This window comes from Ctenopharyngodon idella, chromosome 11, assembly GCF_019924925.1.
Source record: "Ctenopharyngodon idella isolate HZGC_01 chromosome 11, HZGC01, whole genome shotgun sequence".
Taxonomy (NCBI): domain Eukaryota; kingdom Metazoa; phylum Chordata; class Actinopteri; order Cypriniformes; family Xenocyprididae; genus Ctenopharyngodon; species Ctenopharyngodon idella.
In genome coordinates, this window is record NC_067230.1 from 29,083,526 (window position 1) to 29,101,311 (window position 17,786).

Consider the following 17,786-nt stretch of genomic DNA (forward strand, 5'->3'; position numbering starts at 1 on the left):
TTAATAAAATAATAAAAAAACTTCATAATTTAACATTTCCAAAGAAATGCTGATTGTTTTTGTTTGTAAACGCAAAGTATACTATTTCTAATATTAAAATCGTCAATTTAAATAAATAAATTAATAAATGACATCTTGAAGGTCCGAATGTCTTTTAGTGTTTTTGACAGGTGTCAGTTTTCAGTTGATGCTGATGCTGCAGATTTGCGCGGGAGGGGCGATGCCGTGACGTCACGGGGGGAGAGCCGAGGAGAGATGAGAGAACAGGGGAAGACCGGAGGAGCACGATAAAAGCTGAGAAATGATTGCGCCAGAAAAGACGAAAAAGGACGAAACGTTAAACAGCAGCGTCAACATGATGTGCCGTTCCGTCTGCTGTTTGCAAACCAGTAATGCATGAAGAGCATCCCAGATAAAGGTAATATTTCCATCCGCACGCCTCTCACAAAGAACAAACGAGTGGAGTCGATTCAATTGTATAATCTTTACCTTGAAAGCAAATGATTGGGGTGATTATTACACCGCTGAAATGCAGCTGGTTTGGTCCAACTGAAAATAAAAAGATGTTTTGCTCTCCAAGCATCCTCCTTGTCATCCATTATTAAACATTTCTGTGAAACAAAAGATCATGTGCGCTTTTTATACACGCATGAATGAAAAAATAGAGATAATCAGAAACCTGAAGTGTGAAGGAACGAGTCTGCAGTTATGCGTTTTGCTTCCTCAGCTATAGAGAAACCACACGTGCACTGCGCATCTTGACAGTGGAGCTGCGCATTGGTTGCAGTGCGTCGTGTGCACGAGGGAAGTGTCATATCACTGACCTCCTTGAAGCAATGGCGCTTCTTCACGATACCTTTCTGCTAATTTGATGTATAAAACCGCTGTTGTGATGCTTTGCGCCATTGCTTTATGCAATTGTGTTGTTTATCTTGTCCTACCTCAATGTCACCATGACCTAAGAGCGCTCGGTGCAGCTGGTGATAGACTGCTTTTCCTTGTCTTTTGAAATTTGCATCAACACATTTTTTCCCTTGCAGTGTGATCAGAATGTTATCTCCTGGAATGGGCACCTCGAGCGACCCCCTGTTGTCCAGTCCTGTAGGGGGGAAGTTCGGGATTGCCCAGGATGGCACTTGGAGACCCACTCTGTCCAAGACGTCCAGTTTCCCATCATCCACCACACGGCACCTCAGTCACAGAGCCAACAACTTCCAGAGGCACCCGAAGAGACGGAAACTGATCAGACCATCTCCGCCACCGCCACCAAACACTCCGTGCCCCCTGGAACAGCTCGACCTGAGTGAGCTGCCTCCGAGACGCACTTTCCCCGAGCTTCTCTTCAACGGCTGTATTTTGTTTGGTATCGAGTTCAGCTACGCGATGGAGACGGCGTATGTTACTCCTGTGTTACTTCAGATGGGGCTGCCCGATCAGTTCTACAGTCTTGTGTGGTTCATCAGTCCAATTTTAGGTAAGTAGATATTAAAAGAAATGAACGTTCCTTTTTATTCTGCTACGGAATATAAAAGAAGACTTTTTTGAAGAATATCCTGGCTGCTCTTTTCAATATGAAAATTTAAAAGTGAATGAAGATTGTAAAAATGAGGCAAATTATGAATGTTCCTGTAGATCAAACAGTAGATCATGGTGCTAACAACATTGGTTCGATTCCCACAAATTTATGCTGTTAAATGCATAAATGTACATAATAGTGGTCTATAACACTATATTCAAATTCCTCTGAAGCCATGTTATATCTTTGTATAAAAAACAGATTTAAAGGGGACCTATAATGCCCCTTTCACAAGATGTAATGTAAGTCTCTGGTGTCTCTAGAATGTGTCTGTGAAGTTTCAGCTCAAAATACCCTACAGATCATTCATTATAGCTTGTCAAATTTGCCCCTATTTGGGTGTGAGCAAAAACACGCCATTTTTGTGTGTGTCCCTTTAAATGCATATAAGCCCGCTTTCCAGAAGAGGGCGGAGCTTTAACAGCTCGCGCTTCGGTTGCTCAACAACAAAGCTGGAGAATCTCACGCAGCCAAAATGAGGATTGTCAGTAACGGTGGACGTTCAGCCTTACATTGTTCAAACCAGAGTCGGACACTGATGGAGAGACTCAGGAAGAAGTTACAACTTTTAGAATGAAACTGGACATTTCTGAATGGTTAGTGGATAAATTTATTGCTGTGGAGTTGAGTCAACTCATCGACTAGCATGTGCCGTCATGTTAATCTTTTGTGCAAATCCAGCATTGAATTGACCCTCGTTTGTGAAGCAGTCCGGCGTAAAATGACAGCATGGTGACAACACTCTACTACAACAACTCTTCCTCTTCTCTAAAGAGAAACATGGCCTCACGCACCTTTGTTGCGTGTTCTCGGTGGAAGTGATGTCACTAACCCAGGAAGAAGCTTGTTGTAGTCCCTACCAGCCATTTGTTGTAGTCCTTAAACAGAGAATTCGTTAAAAGAAAATATCTCCCTTTGCATTGAACTTTTGAGTGTCATTGTTTATGCTCAAACAGCAACATTACACACTAACTAAAGTTAAAAAAGTGACCAGAGTCCAGTTGCATAAATAGCCACTGTGTTTGAAACTAGTCAACTAGCAGTTAGTCAAGGTTTAATCAGTCTTACTTTTCAGATTCAAATTAGATCTAGTTTTAGTTATGAGCAGTCTTAAAGGAAAAATTAGACGACTACATAACTTTGAATACTAATCTAAGCAACTTATGAAAGCGGGCGGCCCCAGATCATTGAGAATCTTTCAAATACTGGATCCGTCAGATCTGTGAATGAATCATTCATAGATAAGATTCAACTCAAGCAAGCAACTTGTTCACAAGTCAGACTCAAAAATATATACTTTTCTCCTGAACATAAGCTATAGCAGATGTCAAGTTTTTGGGTCTGTTCCTCACACAAAGCGATTGTATGCCTTTGTAAAAGCATTCGCTTTCATTATATTGAAAAGAATGAGCTGGATATCCTAAAAAGTTCCACAGAAGAAATAAAGGCTATAATTCCCGATTAGCCTGCTAGCTTAGCTTATATTATATTAGGTATGTTTTTGGCTTCCAATATCTGTTTCCAGTTTGTTTTGTTATGCAATACATCGGCATTAATTTTATATTTCAAGCATGCTGTTTGTGCACTTAATGTAATAAACATCATGCAATAGTGAAATAGGCTATAATTAGTTAAGACATCACGAAAACAACTTTTGATCAGGCATTACTGCCTGGGTCCTAAAGGAGACCTGATTCCTGAGGGGGAGGGACTCGACTTCTCATGACACCGGCATGGGAGTCGGGCACGCTAACAAGGACGCTAAAGACCGCAGCCGCTAGCATCAGTTGCTAGTGCGCCTCTTGAGGCTAGGGGAGTGAGGTTTACCTGGGTCACGGCACCAATGCGACCCCTCCAGTTCTACTCGCCCCATTCCGAGCAGTTTCCGGCATGTCATTTAGCCAGTTACGTTTTGCTCACTCTCTTCTTTTTCTGATTGTCAGGATTTCTACTGCAACCAATTCTTGGGGCATGGAGTGACCGATGTACGTCTCGCTTTGGCCGCAGGAGACCTTTTATTTTTGCCCTGGCGATAGGTAAGCAGTACTGAATTTAGTTCTTGCAAACTTCACTAATTGCTCAATCAAGCATCTATTTCTCTGTTTTTCTGTTTAGAACTCTTTGCTGTTTATAGTTTACTGTATTTTAGTTTTTTTTTTTTTAAATCTCATTTTTATTTTGCAATTGATTTAATATACTTACTTGGTAAACTTGCATTCTTATTTAGAGAAATTGATCATAAATGTTGTTCTTTTGCTGTGTTTGTAGGGGCTCTGATGGGTCTAACACTGGTGCTGAATGGAAGGGACATTGGATCAGCTCTGGCAGACACAACCCTTGATCACAAGTGGGGCATCGTGCTGACGGTGTGTGGCGTGGTTCTGATGGACTTCAGTGCGGACTCAGCTGACAACCCCAGTCATGCGTACATGATGGATGTGTGTAGCCCAGAGGACCAAGACCGAGGTCTAAATATACATGCTCTTCTGGCAGGTTAGAGCACAACTTTTAGATTAATTGTGGTTAATTATCATTTAAAGCATATCTTTGTTTTGGAAATAACTTCTAGCATATGCTGCAAGATGTTGAGCCATGGTTCTTCTCATATAGACTTTTTTTTCGTAATCCAGTATATGTCTAATAACGTTAGTGTTAAAATATCAAATAGTGTTTGGCTAATTTGACTAATTTGGCTAATGTTTTCAGTTTTGAATTAGCTTTTATTTTTATATTTTCAATTTCATTTTTGTTTCATTTTTAGTAATTTTGTTTTGTACTTTTGTAATTTTACTTCTATTTAGCTTTAATTTATTTTTATTCCAGTTTTAGTTTTAATAATTTTAGTACTTCAACCTTAAAGGGTTAGTTCACCCAAAAATGAAAATTCTGTCATTTATTACTCACACTCATGCCGTTCCAGACCCGTAAGACCTTCGTTAATCTTCGGAACACAAATTGAGATATTTTTGTTTAAATCCGATGGCTCCGTGAGGCCTACATAGGGAGCAATGACATTTCCTCTCTCAAGATCCATAAAGGTACTAAAAACATATTTAAATCAGTTCATGTGAGTACAGTGGTTCAATATTAATATTATAAAGCGAAGAGAAGATTTTTGGTGTACCAAAAAAAACAAAATAATGAATTATTTAGTGATGGCCGATTTCAAAACACTGCTTCAGGAAGCTTCGGAGCATAATGAATCAGCGTGTCGAAATCCGCAGTTCGGAGCGCCAAAGTCACGTGATTTCAGCAGTTTGACGGTTTGACACGCGATCCGAATCATGATTCGACACGCTGATTCATTACGCTCCGAATCTTCCTGAAGCAGTGTTTTGAAATCGGCCATCACTAAATAAGTCGTTATTTTGTTTTTTTTGGTGCACCAAAAATATTCTTGTCGCTTTATAATATTAATATTGAACCACTGTACTCACATGAACTGATTTAAATATGTTTTTAGTACCTTTATGGATCTTGAGAGAGGAAATGTCATTGCTCCCTATGTAGGCCTCACGGAGCCATCGGATTTAAACAAAAATATCTTAATTTGTGTTCCGAAGATTAACGAAGGTCTTACGGGTGTAAAATGGCACGAGGGTGAGTAATTAATGACAGAATTTTCATTTTTGGGTGAACTAACCCTTTAACTTATTTATTTCAATTAGATGCAAAGGAAACATTTCTAATTATTTTGGCTAATAATTTTACTAAGTTTTCAGTTACTTATAAAAGTATAGACCCATTTAACGCATTTTAATTGAACATATTTAAATTAATTCCTTGAAAATCTGTGTTATTTTTGTATTATTTATATACTATTATTGTATTTATTAATATTGTGAATTAGCTTTTATTTTTATGTTTTAGTTTAAGTTGTCATTTTGTTTTGTGCTTTTGTCATTTTTATAATTTTTATTTGAATATTTCCATTTAGCTTTATTAATTTATTTTTAATATTTATTTTTATTTCACTTTTAGTTTTAGTAATTCTAGGTCTTCAACTTACACGTCAACTTACACTTGTTTCAAATAGTTGCGAAGGCAACATTTCTAATTTTTGGTTGTTTTTAATCTAATATTTTTATTTTATTTTATTTCAGCTTTATTTCACAAAATGATTTTAATAGTATTAGCTTTATTTAACAATAACACTACTGTATCACATTACTATTGCATCTTTCATTTGACTCAGGCCTTGGAGGTGGGTTTGGTTACATTGTGGGTGGCATTAACTGGGACAAAACTGAGTTCGGAAGGTCAATGGGTGGCCAGCTCCGGGTCATATACCTGTTCACCAGTATCACCCTCGCCGCCACCACGGCCATGACCCTCACGAGTATTCCTGAGCGACCTCTACCCCAATCCCAGCCTCAAACGAGAAGCGGCCAAAACCTCAAAAGCCCCAGCCTTCCTCTGCCACCCTCCCCACCGCCACCTACTGGAGCTGCTGCAGACCAGGACGATGAAGACGAGGAGGAAGCCCTATATAACAGCCAGTTCTCCAACTGCCACTACCAGGATCCAGTGGGTCGCTCAAGCAGTGCCAACGCACGTCTCTACGCAGGCCTCACCAGCCCCATCTCCCCTATCAGTCCTCTGACACCCAAATACGGCAGCTTCATCAGTCGGGATAACTCGCTCACAGGCATTAATGAGTTTGCTTCCTCTTTAGGCACCTCCTACATAGACAGAGTATTGATTGAATGCTACACCGGACAGCAGACTCCTCAGCCATTAGAACCGGAGGCGGTGGCTCTGCCTCTGCCACCAGGAGACACGCCCCCTCCTCAAGGGCAAAGTGAAACGCCTGGTGAAAATGAAGTTGCACAGCAAAACAAACTCTTACAGCCTAACGGAGAGTTGCTGGCGACTGAAGCGTTGCAAGCTAATGAGCAAAAGCAAGCCATTGAACCTGCCGACCAGCCTAATGAGGCCGTGGCGGGGTCACAGAGAGGCAGTACCTCAGGGATACTGAAGCGTCCCCAGAGTCTGGCCTTAATGGAGGACCCGCTAATTGTTCCAAGTGGTGGCTTGGACAACGGTCGTAGACGCACTGTCACATTCAGTCAACAGGTCAGTGTGCACTGTAGGTTTGACTATGTACATTGTATGTATACAACTTTGCATTGAATTTTAGCATGTTTTTTTTTATCTCTGATCTTTTCCCAAGGTGGCAAACATATTGCTGAATGGAATGCGCTATGACAGTGACCTCAGTGGCAGCCATGAAGGAGCAGACTCTCAAATGTCAATCAAGCTGCTCTGTACCGCCATCTGCAGGATGCCTCCATGTTTACGAAGCCTGTGCACCAACCATTTCCTGGGTAATATAGGTTGTGAATTTCATTAGCCATATACAAAATGTTTGAGGCTCATATTTTATATGCATTTTTTGTTGTTGTTTTAAAGAGCACTGATATTAAGATCTTGATAACAAACTAAAGTGTTAGCATAGACCTACTGCTGATTAAAATCCTTAACTGCAAAATAATAAAATATGGAAGTATTAGCTAACAAATATGTTTAACTAATATGCATGTTTTTTTTGCACTGATTTGTAGGGAAATCTGATTAATTTTATTTTTGTTTATTATTGTTAATTAAAACTTTTAAAATAATTTTTGACAGTACAATAAAAGTAAATCGAAATAAAGCTGAAATATACTAAAATAAAATTTTAATATTAGATTAAAAACTTTGCAGTTAGATTAAAAAATTTGCAATGTTTCCTTGCAACTAACTGAAAAAAACAAGTTTAAGTTAAAGTACTAAAACTACTAAAACTGAAATAAAATGAATTAAAATTAAATAGAAATATTTAAACAAATAAAAAATAAAAAAATGTCTTATAATAAATGAATAAATTAAATAAATTTGAAAATAAATAAAAATATAAATACTAAAATACAAAATTATTAATAAATACTTAAAATAAAATAACTGATTGGAATGGATTTAAATGTGGTAAGATCAGATGTTTTAGATCTGGGAATGTTATACATTTATAGGTAAAAATTATTAAAATTATTATAAAAAGGATGTGTACAATTTTGTGAATAATAATCTTGGGGTTTCTTGCTAATCTAAAATTATTTCAAGTGTTTTGAGAGTGTTTTTAAAAGTGTTTGTGTCCAACTATGTCATCTTCCATCGTAAATTTGGACTAAAACACAATCCACAGGTTGGTTATCGTTTGAGGGGATGCTGCTCTTCTACACTGACTTCATGGGGGAGGTTGTGTTTGGTGGAGACCCAAAGGCTCACCACGATTCAGAGGAGTACAAGCGCTACAATTCTGGCGTCACCATGGGCTGCTGGGGGATGTGCATCTATGCATTTAGTGCTGCTTTTTATTCAGGTTGGTGAAAGTGTGACCGATGCTGTACAACTTGACCATGCACAAAGACTATTGTGTAATAGCATTTCTTTCTTTTGTCATCAGCCATTCTTGAGAAGCTGGAGGAGCGCTTCTCATTGCGTTCACTGTATTTTTTTGCCTATCTGGCCTTTGGTTTGGGCACAGGGCTGGCCACTCTCTCCACCAACCTGTATGTGCTGCTGTCTCTCTGCGTCACCTACGGAGTTCTCTTCTCTTCTCTCTGTACGCTGCCTTACTCTCTGCTCTGTGAATACTACCAGAGCCCACAGGTGAGAGGAAGATCATCTGCAGCACAGAAACACACAACAATAAGATGTAAAAAACAAACAAAAAAAAGGAGTTAAATTAAGCTTAGTTAAATTAGGGCATTTAAAGGATTAGTTCACTTCAGAATTCAAATTTCCTGATAATTTACTCACCCTCATGTCATCCAAGATGTTCATGTCTTTCTTTTTTCAGTCGAAAAGAAATGAAGGTTTTTGAGGAAAACATTCCAGGATTTTTCTCCATATAGTGGACTTCAACAGGGACCAACGGGTTAAAGGTCCAAATTGCAGTTTCAATGCAGCTACACAATCCCAGACGAGGAGTAAGGGTCTTATCTAGTGAAACGATTGGTCAGTCAGACGCGTGCCTTATATTCTTTTTAACCACATATGCTCTAGCACTGCTCTGAAGTGAACTAACCTTTTAAGTAGCTTTAATAAGCGTGCTTTGAAAAATAAGGCATTACTGATGTGCATCTTGAGACAAAACATTGCCATATTTTAAGATATGTCAGTGCAAGTTGCTTTCAGTTAAGACAACTCAAACATGCATTTTAGTATAAACATCAAAATACACATTATTTTGAAAGCATATCATCAAGATGAAACATTATTTGTGTTCACATGAGACTAGTGATCAAATTGCTTATACTAACCCTGTTTGTGCAAAATTATATAAAATCTTTAAATTCCTTTCACGACTATAGTGTACATAGTAACTTTTAGACAATATGCAGGACACCAAATAGGGATATAAATAGGAATATAACATAACTATTTGCAATAATTTGTTGGCAACACATAAAATGATGATTTTATACAACTTTACAGCTCATGGAAGAATTATTTTAAGTGCTTTAACAACAATATAAGTGACAAATTTCTGCTTTTAAACCTTCTGTAATATTTTTCCCCATAGACTTCATTGTAAGTACAATACAGCACATGTATTTTGCATGTTTTCACACCCAAAATTATTGTCAGTGGAAATCGACAGCATGATGATGGAGTTTAACTTGTATTGAACTTCTCAAAGTTGCAGTACTAAATGTTTTTATCTGTTTGACTGCATTTAGTCTTCATTCAGTGTGACTTCAGATTTCATTGATCTCAGTCATGATTGTCCACATGTTCTTCTCGCAGTTCTGCGGCTCATCAGAGAACGGGACCAGGCGAGGAATGGGGGTAGACATCTCCCTGCTCAGCTGTCAGTACTTCCTGGCACAAATCCTGGTTTCTGTGGCGATGGGCCCACTGACAACGCTGGTGGGTGGGGCCCAGGGCGTGATGTACTTTTCGAGTCTGATGTCATTTGTGGGGTGCCTGTACTCCTCACTGTGTGTGGTGTACCATCTGCCAGCACCCGAGGGTGAGCCTCCCCAGAGTGAGACCCAGCCACTACTGGTGCACATTTAGATCTGTTCTCTCACACCGAACACACACACCGGGTCCAAAATTAACACTCCATCAGCACCACATGAGTTACCAGACAGTTGTTTGGTAGCTTTCTTGATTTGCAACATAATGTAAATCATGATGTAAGAACGATAGTCTAAAGCTCTTTGATATCCAAGAATCAAAGCAGAGAAATTCCAACAGTCCTCTAAATAAAAGATCAGTGACTGTTGTGCATCTTCAAACAACTTATACTCTAGTGGAAAACTTGCTGTCAGATGTTTATAGGAAGCCAATTTTTTTTTTGATTGACTTCAGTACACTATAGACAACACTACAGACAAATTTCACCAATTTTTTTTTTTTTTTTTGAGGAACAGAACCATGAACAGTTTTCATATATGACACAAATATGTAAGGGATAAAGGGATAATCTTTTTTCAAAAGTACAAAATATACATACATTAGGGTCCTTTAGTCTGAGACCACACTGAAATTTTTTAAAAATTTTTTTTTTTTTTTTTTTTTTACACAAAAATAAAAATAAAGTTTTAAGATTTAGAACACATACATACAGTATATATTCTGTATATACATACAGTAATTATGTCATTTTCTAATCATCCTGATAAACATAATCATCTGGTTTTGTTTAAATCATATGGAAGCCTATTTCCGCCATATAAGGGGAAAAAAAAGTCATGCTATGGTAAATCATATCATGTAATCAAATTATGAAAAAAAAGTCAAAATTCTAACAGAATTATGACATTCGAAAATATGAAATAAAAAATCGAAATTGACAGGTTACAATTATGACTTAAAAAGTTGCAACTATGACAAAAAGTTGAAAATATGAGTCAAAATGATTTAAAAAGTCATAATTATGAGATGAAAAAGTCGAAATTGACATACTTAAAAAGTCAAAATTGACATAAAAAGTTGAAAATATGACATACCAAGTTGAAACTGACTTAAAGTCATAATTATGAGATAAAAAGTCATAACTGACATCTTTAGTTGAAATTATTACTTTAAAAATTCTAAATTATGACAAAAAGTCAAAAATGACATACTAAGTCGAAATTATGCTTAACAATTTTAAATTATGACATACTATGTCGAAATTATGACTTAAGTAATGATTATGAGAAAAGGTTGAAATTGACATGCTTGGTCGAAATTATGATTAAAATTGAAATTATGACATAAAAATCGAAATTATGACTTAAAAAGTCAAAATTATGACAAAAAGTTGAAATGATTACATGACATAACTTTGACTTTTTAAGTCATAATTTCACCTATTGTCATAATTTTGTGTTTTCATCTTATGATTTACCAAAGCATGATTTTTTCCCCATAAAATAATCTTATGTGCAGCTGTCAGCTGTCAATAAACAAACCAAATACAGTTTACTATGTAAATATTTCAGATAAATCTCACTCAAATTTTGCTAATTGTTTAAATTAGAAAAGAATGCAAAAACAATACAGACTTTTAGACCTACTGTTGTATATAAACTGTGCAAAAATAGTCAACAGCCGTTGGCAAACATGGTAAAAAGTTAATTTTGGACCCCGTCCACACAAACAAACCGCTCAGACTCTTTGAGCTTGCTTCAGATAAACCTTCCTCACTTTACGCAGTCCTGGAGATGTGAGAGAGGGTAAAAGAGCTGCGTTTTTTGACTATGCATCTCACTCAGATCTCTTAACGTAAGCATGCTGCAAACAGTGACTGCATGAAGGCAAGCTTGTGTAGTGTGTGTATGAGAGAAAGTCTGTTTGTGAACATGTGATGTCTGACTACTTTCATCTGGCGTGTACATATGTCAAATGTTTTTTTTTTTTACTGTCAATTCCTCGTAACGGAGGAAGCCAAAACTGTTTATAGCTCTCTGAGCTCTCTTTATATTGTTTTTGGTCAGCTAATTGTTAAAGTTCATTGCTTTTAATAAAAGTAAACCCCTCTCACATGTCCAAAGCAATGTATCCTGTCAACATGAACTGTTTGAAGATGTCACCTGTCGGTTTGTTTGCATGTAAAGCCGCATTGATGCCTTACTGTAGGCCTCTGTTTCAAACTGTATGACAGTAAAACAGAGAATGTCTGTGTCTCTATTGATTCTTCGTTTTGCACATAGTATTTTAAAGTGATTAGGCTCATCATTTGAACACTAGCTACCTACTACACACATTTTATGAGTGCCAATATTCCTTTCGCATGTTTGCCATACTGTAACATGGCTCATAGCTTGACACTGGTGGACGCTCCAATGACATATTTGTAAGAAAAACATAAATGACGTATTTATGGTTCCCCTACTGAGCCATGTCATGGAACGCACGCTCTCATGCCTGCTTTCCTGTGGTCTGGCGTGATCGTTGTAATGACCGTCGTTCTTGTCATTATCAGGCAGAGCGGACGTTGAGGCTGGGGCGTGAGTGATCGCAATACGGGAACAGGCCCTGTGCGGAAGAACAAGCCAAATGTATTGTTTGGTGACTACAACAAATCTGGACAACAAATATGGACTCTCCACCAGAGCGCTCAGAATTGTGTGCCTGTATTGCTAAGCATCTTTTTTTTGTTTTGTTTGTTTTGCTTTGCAATACATGCGACACTTCATACTTTTAAAAAAAACTCATGTTCACCAGGTAGCAAGCAAATCAAGAAGCGACGAATAAAGAACTGAATGAGTTGAAATTCATTACATTCTTTGCCTAATCTACACGAGCATGTACAGATATGGTATCTTCCACTAAGGAAAATGATGTAAATAAGTAGCATTGTACAGGTAAATGCTCTGAGAATTAAACAGATGTCACAGGATGAAGGTTTTGTGCTGCAGATGTTGTTCCAATTGACTGGTGTAGTTTCTATTAAGTCCATGTTTAAAGTCCCCCTGTAGTTAATAATTTTATCCCTTAAAACTCACCTTTGATCACCAAAATGACATATTTAAAAAAAAAAAAAAAAAATCCTGTGAAAAAAATTTCTTCGTGCCTTAAAATAGCTTGAATATAATTCTACACCCTTGCTTCATTTAGTATACGCGGATATATGAATATGCTAATTAGCCCCGCCTCCACTCACTCGCACGAGCTCAGGGTCCACTCGGTCAACTTACTGAGGTAAACACTATATAATGGTATGGCTTTTTACAACGTTGGACACATGACGGTAATTAATATGATTAGCCTTTTGCTTGATTACATTATCAAACAGCTAATAATGTGTTGCTAATGTAATGTTACATGACTACCTTGCTTCAGAGCGGTCATAGTTAATGATATGCTAAAGCCCGCTGGAACATTGACGTGATTGGTTAAAAGGTAGTTTGTGAGGTAAGACACCAGCGATTTCAACGCGTTTTTGAAACTCTGTAGATCACTGGAGTTTTAAAGTCAAAATACTCAGCAATAGACCCTTTTCACGGACTTGTGATGACGCATTTTAACGTTCATCAGCATCGTAAATCTTGCAAAGTTTTTTATATTTTCATTTTTTTTTTTTTTTTTAAATGTATGTACATTAATGACACTATACCAAAGACTATACAATAACACAAGACGCGTCACTCATATCGTTTTGAATGGGAGAAAGTGCAACACGCAATATGGCGGAATAAGTCCCGCCTTCAAAAATAAGAACCAATCGCTGATTGGTTAAGTCATCGCATCACTGCAGCGGGCGTTAGAAGACAGTCAGACGCGCGCCTCCGAAATGAGACAGAAGAGACGCGCGTTTAGGACTGCGCATGCGCAAAAATACCGTTTTTGTCATGATTCGAGCATTTAGAAACAAAATTTATGAGACAGTTGTTGTCAGATTTCATTGGTGATTTCAAATATGAAATTTATTCGAAAGCTTGACAAACAGCTTTGGAGAATTTGATGTTTCCCTATTCAAAGAGATGGGAGCTGCACTTGAATTCCCGAGAGCCGTTTCAGAGATGGCCGCCGAGTGAAATGACTTGTCTTAAAGGGACTTTGACTATACTTAGTATTTAGTATATTACCTTTGCATCAAATTACAAAAATAGTTAACGCTGCTGTGAGGTTGTTTCTAATAGTGGCTATGGAAGTGACGATAAAATTGACATATTTCTCTCTTCTGACTGCCATTATCAATCTCTATTTTTTCCCGTTTTTGAAAGTTGTGAAACCACTGTTGTTGTTTTTCTTTTGCTATTTAAGCAAATGGAAACATAAAAAAAAATGTTTAATGTATTCTCTCATTCACCACTATCCAATTTTACACAACTATGACGACTTCCGCTTCTGAGAAACTTGGAAATGTGAAAAGGGTCTATGGTGTTGACTTATGAATTTGCACATGGTTTGTCTTAAAGCATATTAAAAACACCACATAGACATACACAACATTAAAAACTTGGTTTTCACCACAGGGGAACTTGTAGACTTTAACCAGCAGAGGGCGCAGTAAGATCACAAATGGAGTTCAAACTTGGCCAAACCAAAGTAATAGTAACAAGACTTCCTTGTATGAAAAGCTACTTTTAGTTTTTACCAAGAGTACATTTCAGCACCACTTCAAAGTCAACACACTTTCAAATACTTGGTGCATGTTCAATCTTGTTTCAAACAGCTCTCAAAATGTTTTGCAACCCCCAACATGACGTTTAAAAAAAGACCCAAGAGGCACTCATTTTAAAAAGACGACTGTTTTTTTATTTATAATCCTGAACCAAACTATACAAAGCAGTGGTCAAAAAGCAACCAAAACACAATAATAAAAAAAGGTTTTGCTTTGAAGGACTGAAAGAACACCAGTACCAGCATACAGTTCTGTTATAGATTGTTTTCATTCTGCACTTCCCATATAAAACACAATGATAAAACAAAAACCCCCAAAACTGTACATAAGGATAGAAAGATATAATCCTTTTAAATGCATATGGAACAAAAGACCTTCAAGATTTAAAAAGGGGTTAATTAACATGTTAGAGGCTGTTCAGAAAAGGGGGCGGGCGATGCGATGACTAAGAAAACCCTCTCATTCATGTGAGCCATCTGTTATGTTAACTGATCTGCCAAAGCAAGGGATTAACTTCTAGCAGCACAACCAGGTTAAACATTGTCTATTAGCCCCTGCTTAAAACTCATCTTTGGTCTTTAGTGGATCAGAAAAATGTCACCCATGAAAAATGACAGAACCTCAGGCTTTCAGCTGCTTGTGTGTACATCCGCTGGTCAAATAACAGAGTAGAATGTGTGCTTGTTAAACGTGCGCTAAAATAAACTGTCCGTCGTTTCTTTGAACACAGGGTTCTAATGTTGGTCCTACACCAATAAATAAGGTCTTACAAAAAGGGGACAGGGTCATGATGATGTTATGGGCCTCAGTGCAATAATAAAAGATCTTGTGGCGGCAAAAGAACATGTGAAATATACAGAAAAGCACAAACTCTACTAGGTCGAACTGACCATACAGACAGAGCTACTGAAGGGCAGCGAGAACTTTAAGCTTTGACTTCAGCCTCTGTGGAGTCGCCGTTCTCCTCTGTCTTCTGTTTCTTTGTTTCCACTGCCTCCTGTAAGCAGACAAGCAAAGATTAGACATGCTGGAAACGTCAGGGTTTGTGTCCGTGTGTGGACTGAAACTCAAACCCACCTCCTCTTCCGCTGGACGTTTCACTGGATGTTCATCTGCCTCTTCCTCAGCACCGTTCTTCTCTTCCTCCTCCTCTGCCTCTCCTGCTGTTGACAACCAAAAGTGTTTGTCATTAATCAGTTTTTGTACTGGTGGAAAAATGCACACAGTTTATGAGTCAAAGTCAAACTCACCCTCCTCATCATCCCCACCCTCTTCATCCTCATGGGTTTCCTCTTCTTCATGTGAAGCACCATTAGTAGTCTAGTAGAGAGAAAACACCGTGAGTGAAACCGATACCAAGTTTGTTATGTCACCAGATGATTTGGGGATTTATGAACTAAGTCAACGATTAAGTATCATTATGATAATTTCCAACGTTTGTGGGAAGGTCGGTTATGTGCTGAGAAACCATGTGCACAGCCTCAGAATATGCATCTGTGTCAGTTCTCGAACCCTAAACAAAGAGCAGCGTGATGAAAGAGGGGGAGGGGGCCCTCCAACACCTGCGCGGCGAGCGGGTAACTAGGGGACAAAAGCCACAAGGCCTGCTGGGAAATACTCAACGCTTACTGTTCCATTTCCATTGGCAGGTGCGTCTTCGCTGCCGTTTTCCTTCGTGGCCTCCGCTGCCTCTTCAACAACCTCTTTCTTTTCTTTCAGGTCCTGAAATAAAGCAGAAGTTTATTGGTTAATAAATAAACCCCCTCAGACTACATAAACAATGCAGCGTGTGCTTATTTCACATTGATGGCATAAGCGTTTCTCATGGTAGTAAAGGGGAAAGTTTGTTTCTGTGAGTTTCTTCCCCACCCACACACACAGATGAGCCACAGACCACACACACCAGCTGGATGACTGCCTGTTAAAATACATTAAATGGCAAACCAACACCAGGGTCATAAAAACCACCTCAGGTTTTGGTTTTAAAAGCAGTTTCAGAAACTATGCCATCATTTTTTTTATAAAAACTTAGTATGAACACATTTATTCTGTTGTCGTAACGGGTCGCTTTCTAATCGTTAATCGGAATTTAACGTGAATTACTGAGTGGAAGTCTTTATTTTTTGTAATGTTGACAGTGTTCATTCTCTGAAAAAAGCACCACAATAGATCTATTATATAGACAATCAATTTAAGTTCACGCCTTCGTGAATTAAATCTATTGTTCAGACACACATGTCGAGGTCACTTAAGGTTATTTCGCACCGTCTTGCCCATTGCCCCTTTTATTCCCCGATAGGGGTCGTGCACGCGCATGCGCGCACACGAGCCGAGCTGGAAACAAAAGGAGGCAGAGCGCGCGCCAAGACAACGTGCTCGGGAGACTGGGGGCGGGAGGCGCAAACGATTTACAGCACGCGGCGGCGATATTCCCGCCTATTCGAGCGGCAGAGATCAAGAGCCTTGACTTTGCACACACACACACAAATTTCAAAGAAGGAAAGAAAAAAAAAAACTGGCAGATGGTTCACCAATTCACTCCCCCCGAAACCCCATACTTAACGTTAATTGGATATAATTACATATGGGAATATATGTCGAATTCGGTCCTCAGAGGTTTGCCTTGTTTTTTAACGACTTACTCTTGAATTAAATGTTCGTAGTGGTTCTGCTTTTAACCGTTACATTTAAACACGCCTCGGCGCGAACCACGAATAAACGGAACATATCATACTGGTGTAGGGAGAATACTAATTTAACATTTTCACAGTAAGAATAACAGATACCGCTATTAATAACCTATAGCTGTTTGCTTTTTTTTTTCTCTGGTTTAATTTCTAAATAAGCCCAATTACATCAAATACATCATTTTCAAGTGAACTTACCTTTGCGGTGACCTCGGGGGTGGTGGTCGTGTCAACAGCGGTATCAGCCATGGTGGTTTATAGAGATGTTTTAAAGAAAAATGTCCGAAAAAAGCGTTAGAAGTGGTGGGATGAGGTAGGAGACGGTCGGACGTGAGGAGGAAGAGTGAATCAAAACTGCCAGAACCTGAGAACTGAAAGGCGCGTTGAGCGCAGCGTCAACCTCACTGACATTTGATTGGACAGAAGTGTAGCAACGTAAATCCTTTCTTCGATGTGATTGGAGAAGCCACTGTCAATTGTTTCATAAAGTCCCGCCCCTTCTTGTAATGCGCTCGTCTTGTCTTATTGGTGGAATATTTAATTTTACCCTTTACCCGGTCTTTTAAAAATACTGTTTTGAGTGTGTCGAAAAGGTCATGATCAATTCAAGCCATTCTGGTGATGTAAATCTAAATTTCTGGCACCATTCTTTGTTTTGGTTCCTCATTCACTATGTAAATTTAAAGAGAGTTGTTGCAGTTATAGTAAACTGGAAAAGTTTATCAATAATATAGGCCTAAATAATTTGTAAGTTAATTAACGTTTTTCTTCTTCTCTCGCTTTTGAGAAAGAGCTGGTGTATTTTTATGTTATATATTTTGTGTTGGTTGTCATTATTTCCCATTCTCTTTGCAAACCACACAAATCTTTTTCTATTTTCCTTGACCTTTCTTTTGACGTCATCTCTTGATAGTTG

General features: G+C 38.3%; 2 protein-coding genes across 5 annotated transcripts; one reads left to right on the forward strand and one right to left on the reverse strand.

Moving 5' to 3' along the window:
- Positions 1–189: 189 nt before the first annotated feature.
- slc45a1 (solute carrier family 45 member 1) lies at positions 190–12,455 on the forward strand. Of its 3 annotated transcripts, XM_051912174.1 has the most exons (10): positions 193–418; positions 1,041–1,474; positions 3,520–3,612; positions 3,845–4,069; positions 5,772–6,652; positions 6,750–6,903; positions 7,761–7,937; positions 8,022–8,227; positions 9,368–9,593; positions 12,039–12,455. In XM_051912174.1, the coding sequence occupies exons 2-10, from the start codon at positions 1,051–1,053 to the stop codon at positions 12,065–12,067; spliced, it is 2,415 nt and encodes an 804-aa protein (XP_051768134.1). In that variant the 5' UTR covers positions 193–418; positions 1,041–1,050; the 3' UTR covers positions 12,068–12,455. The 3 variants fall into 3 exon arrangements, with proteins under 3 accessions (XP_051768135.1, XP_051768134.1, XP_051768133.1); XM_051912175.1 differs by lacking the exons at positions 9,368–9,593; positions 12,039–12,455 and adding an exon at positions 8,418–9,354 and having other exon boundaries at positions 190–418; XM_051912173.1 differs by lacking the exon at positions 12,039–12,455 and having other exon boundaries at positions 9,368–11,747.
- A 1,839-nt stretch (positions 12,456–14,294) lies between these two features.
- Positions 14,295–17,315, reverse strand: si:ch211-222l21.1 (prothymosin alpha). Of its 2 annotated transcripts, none has more exons than XM_051912179.1 (5): positions 17,069–17,315; positions 15,813–15,905; positions 15,434–15,503; positions 15,261–15,343; positions 14,295–15,180 (listed from the first exon to the last, which is right to left on the reverse strand). In XM_051912179.1, exons 1-5 carry the CDS (start codon positions 17,117–17,119, stop codon positions 15,109–15,111), a joined length of 369 nt encoding a protein of 122 aa, XP_051768139.1. In that variant the 5' UTR covers positions 17,120–17,315; the 3' UTR covers positions 14,295–15,108. The 2 variants fall into 2 exon arrangements, with proteins under 2 accessions (XP_051768139.1, XP_051768138.1); XM_051912178.1 differs by having other exon boundaries at positions 15,261–15,346.
- Between the last annotated feature and the right edge of the window lie 471 nt (positions 17,316–17,786).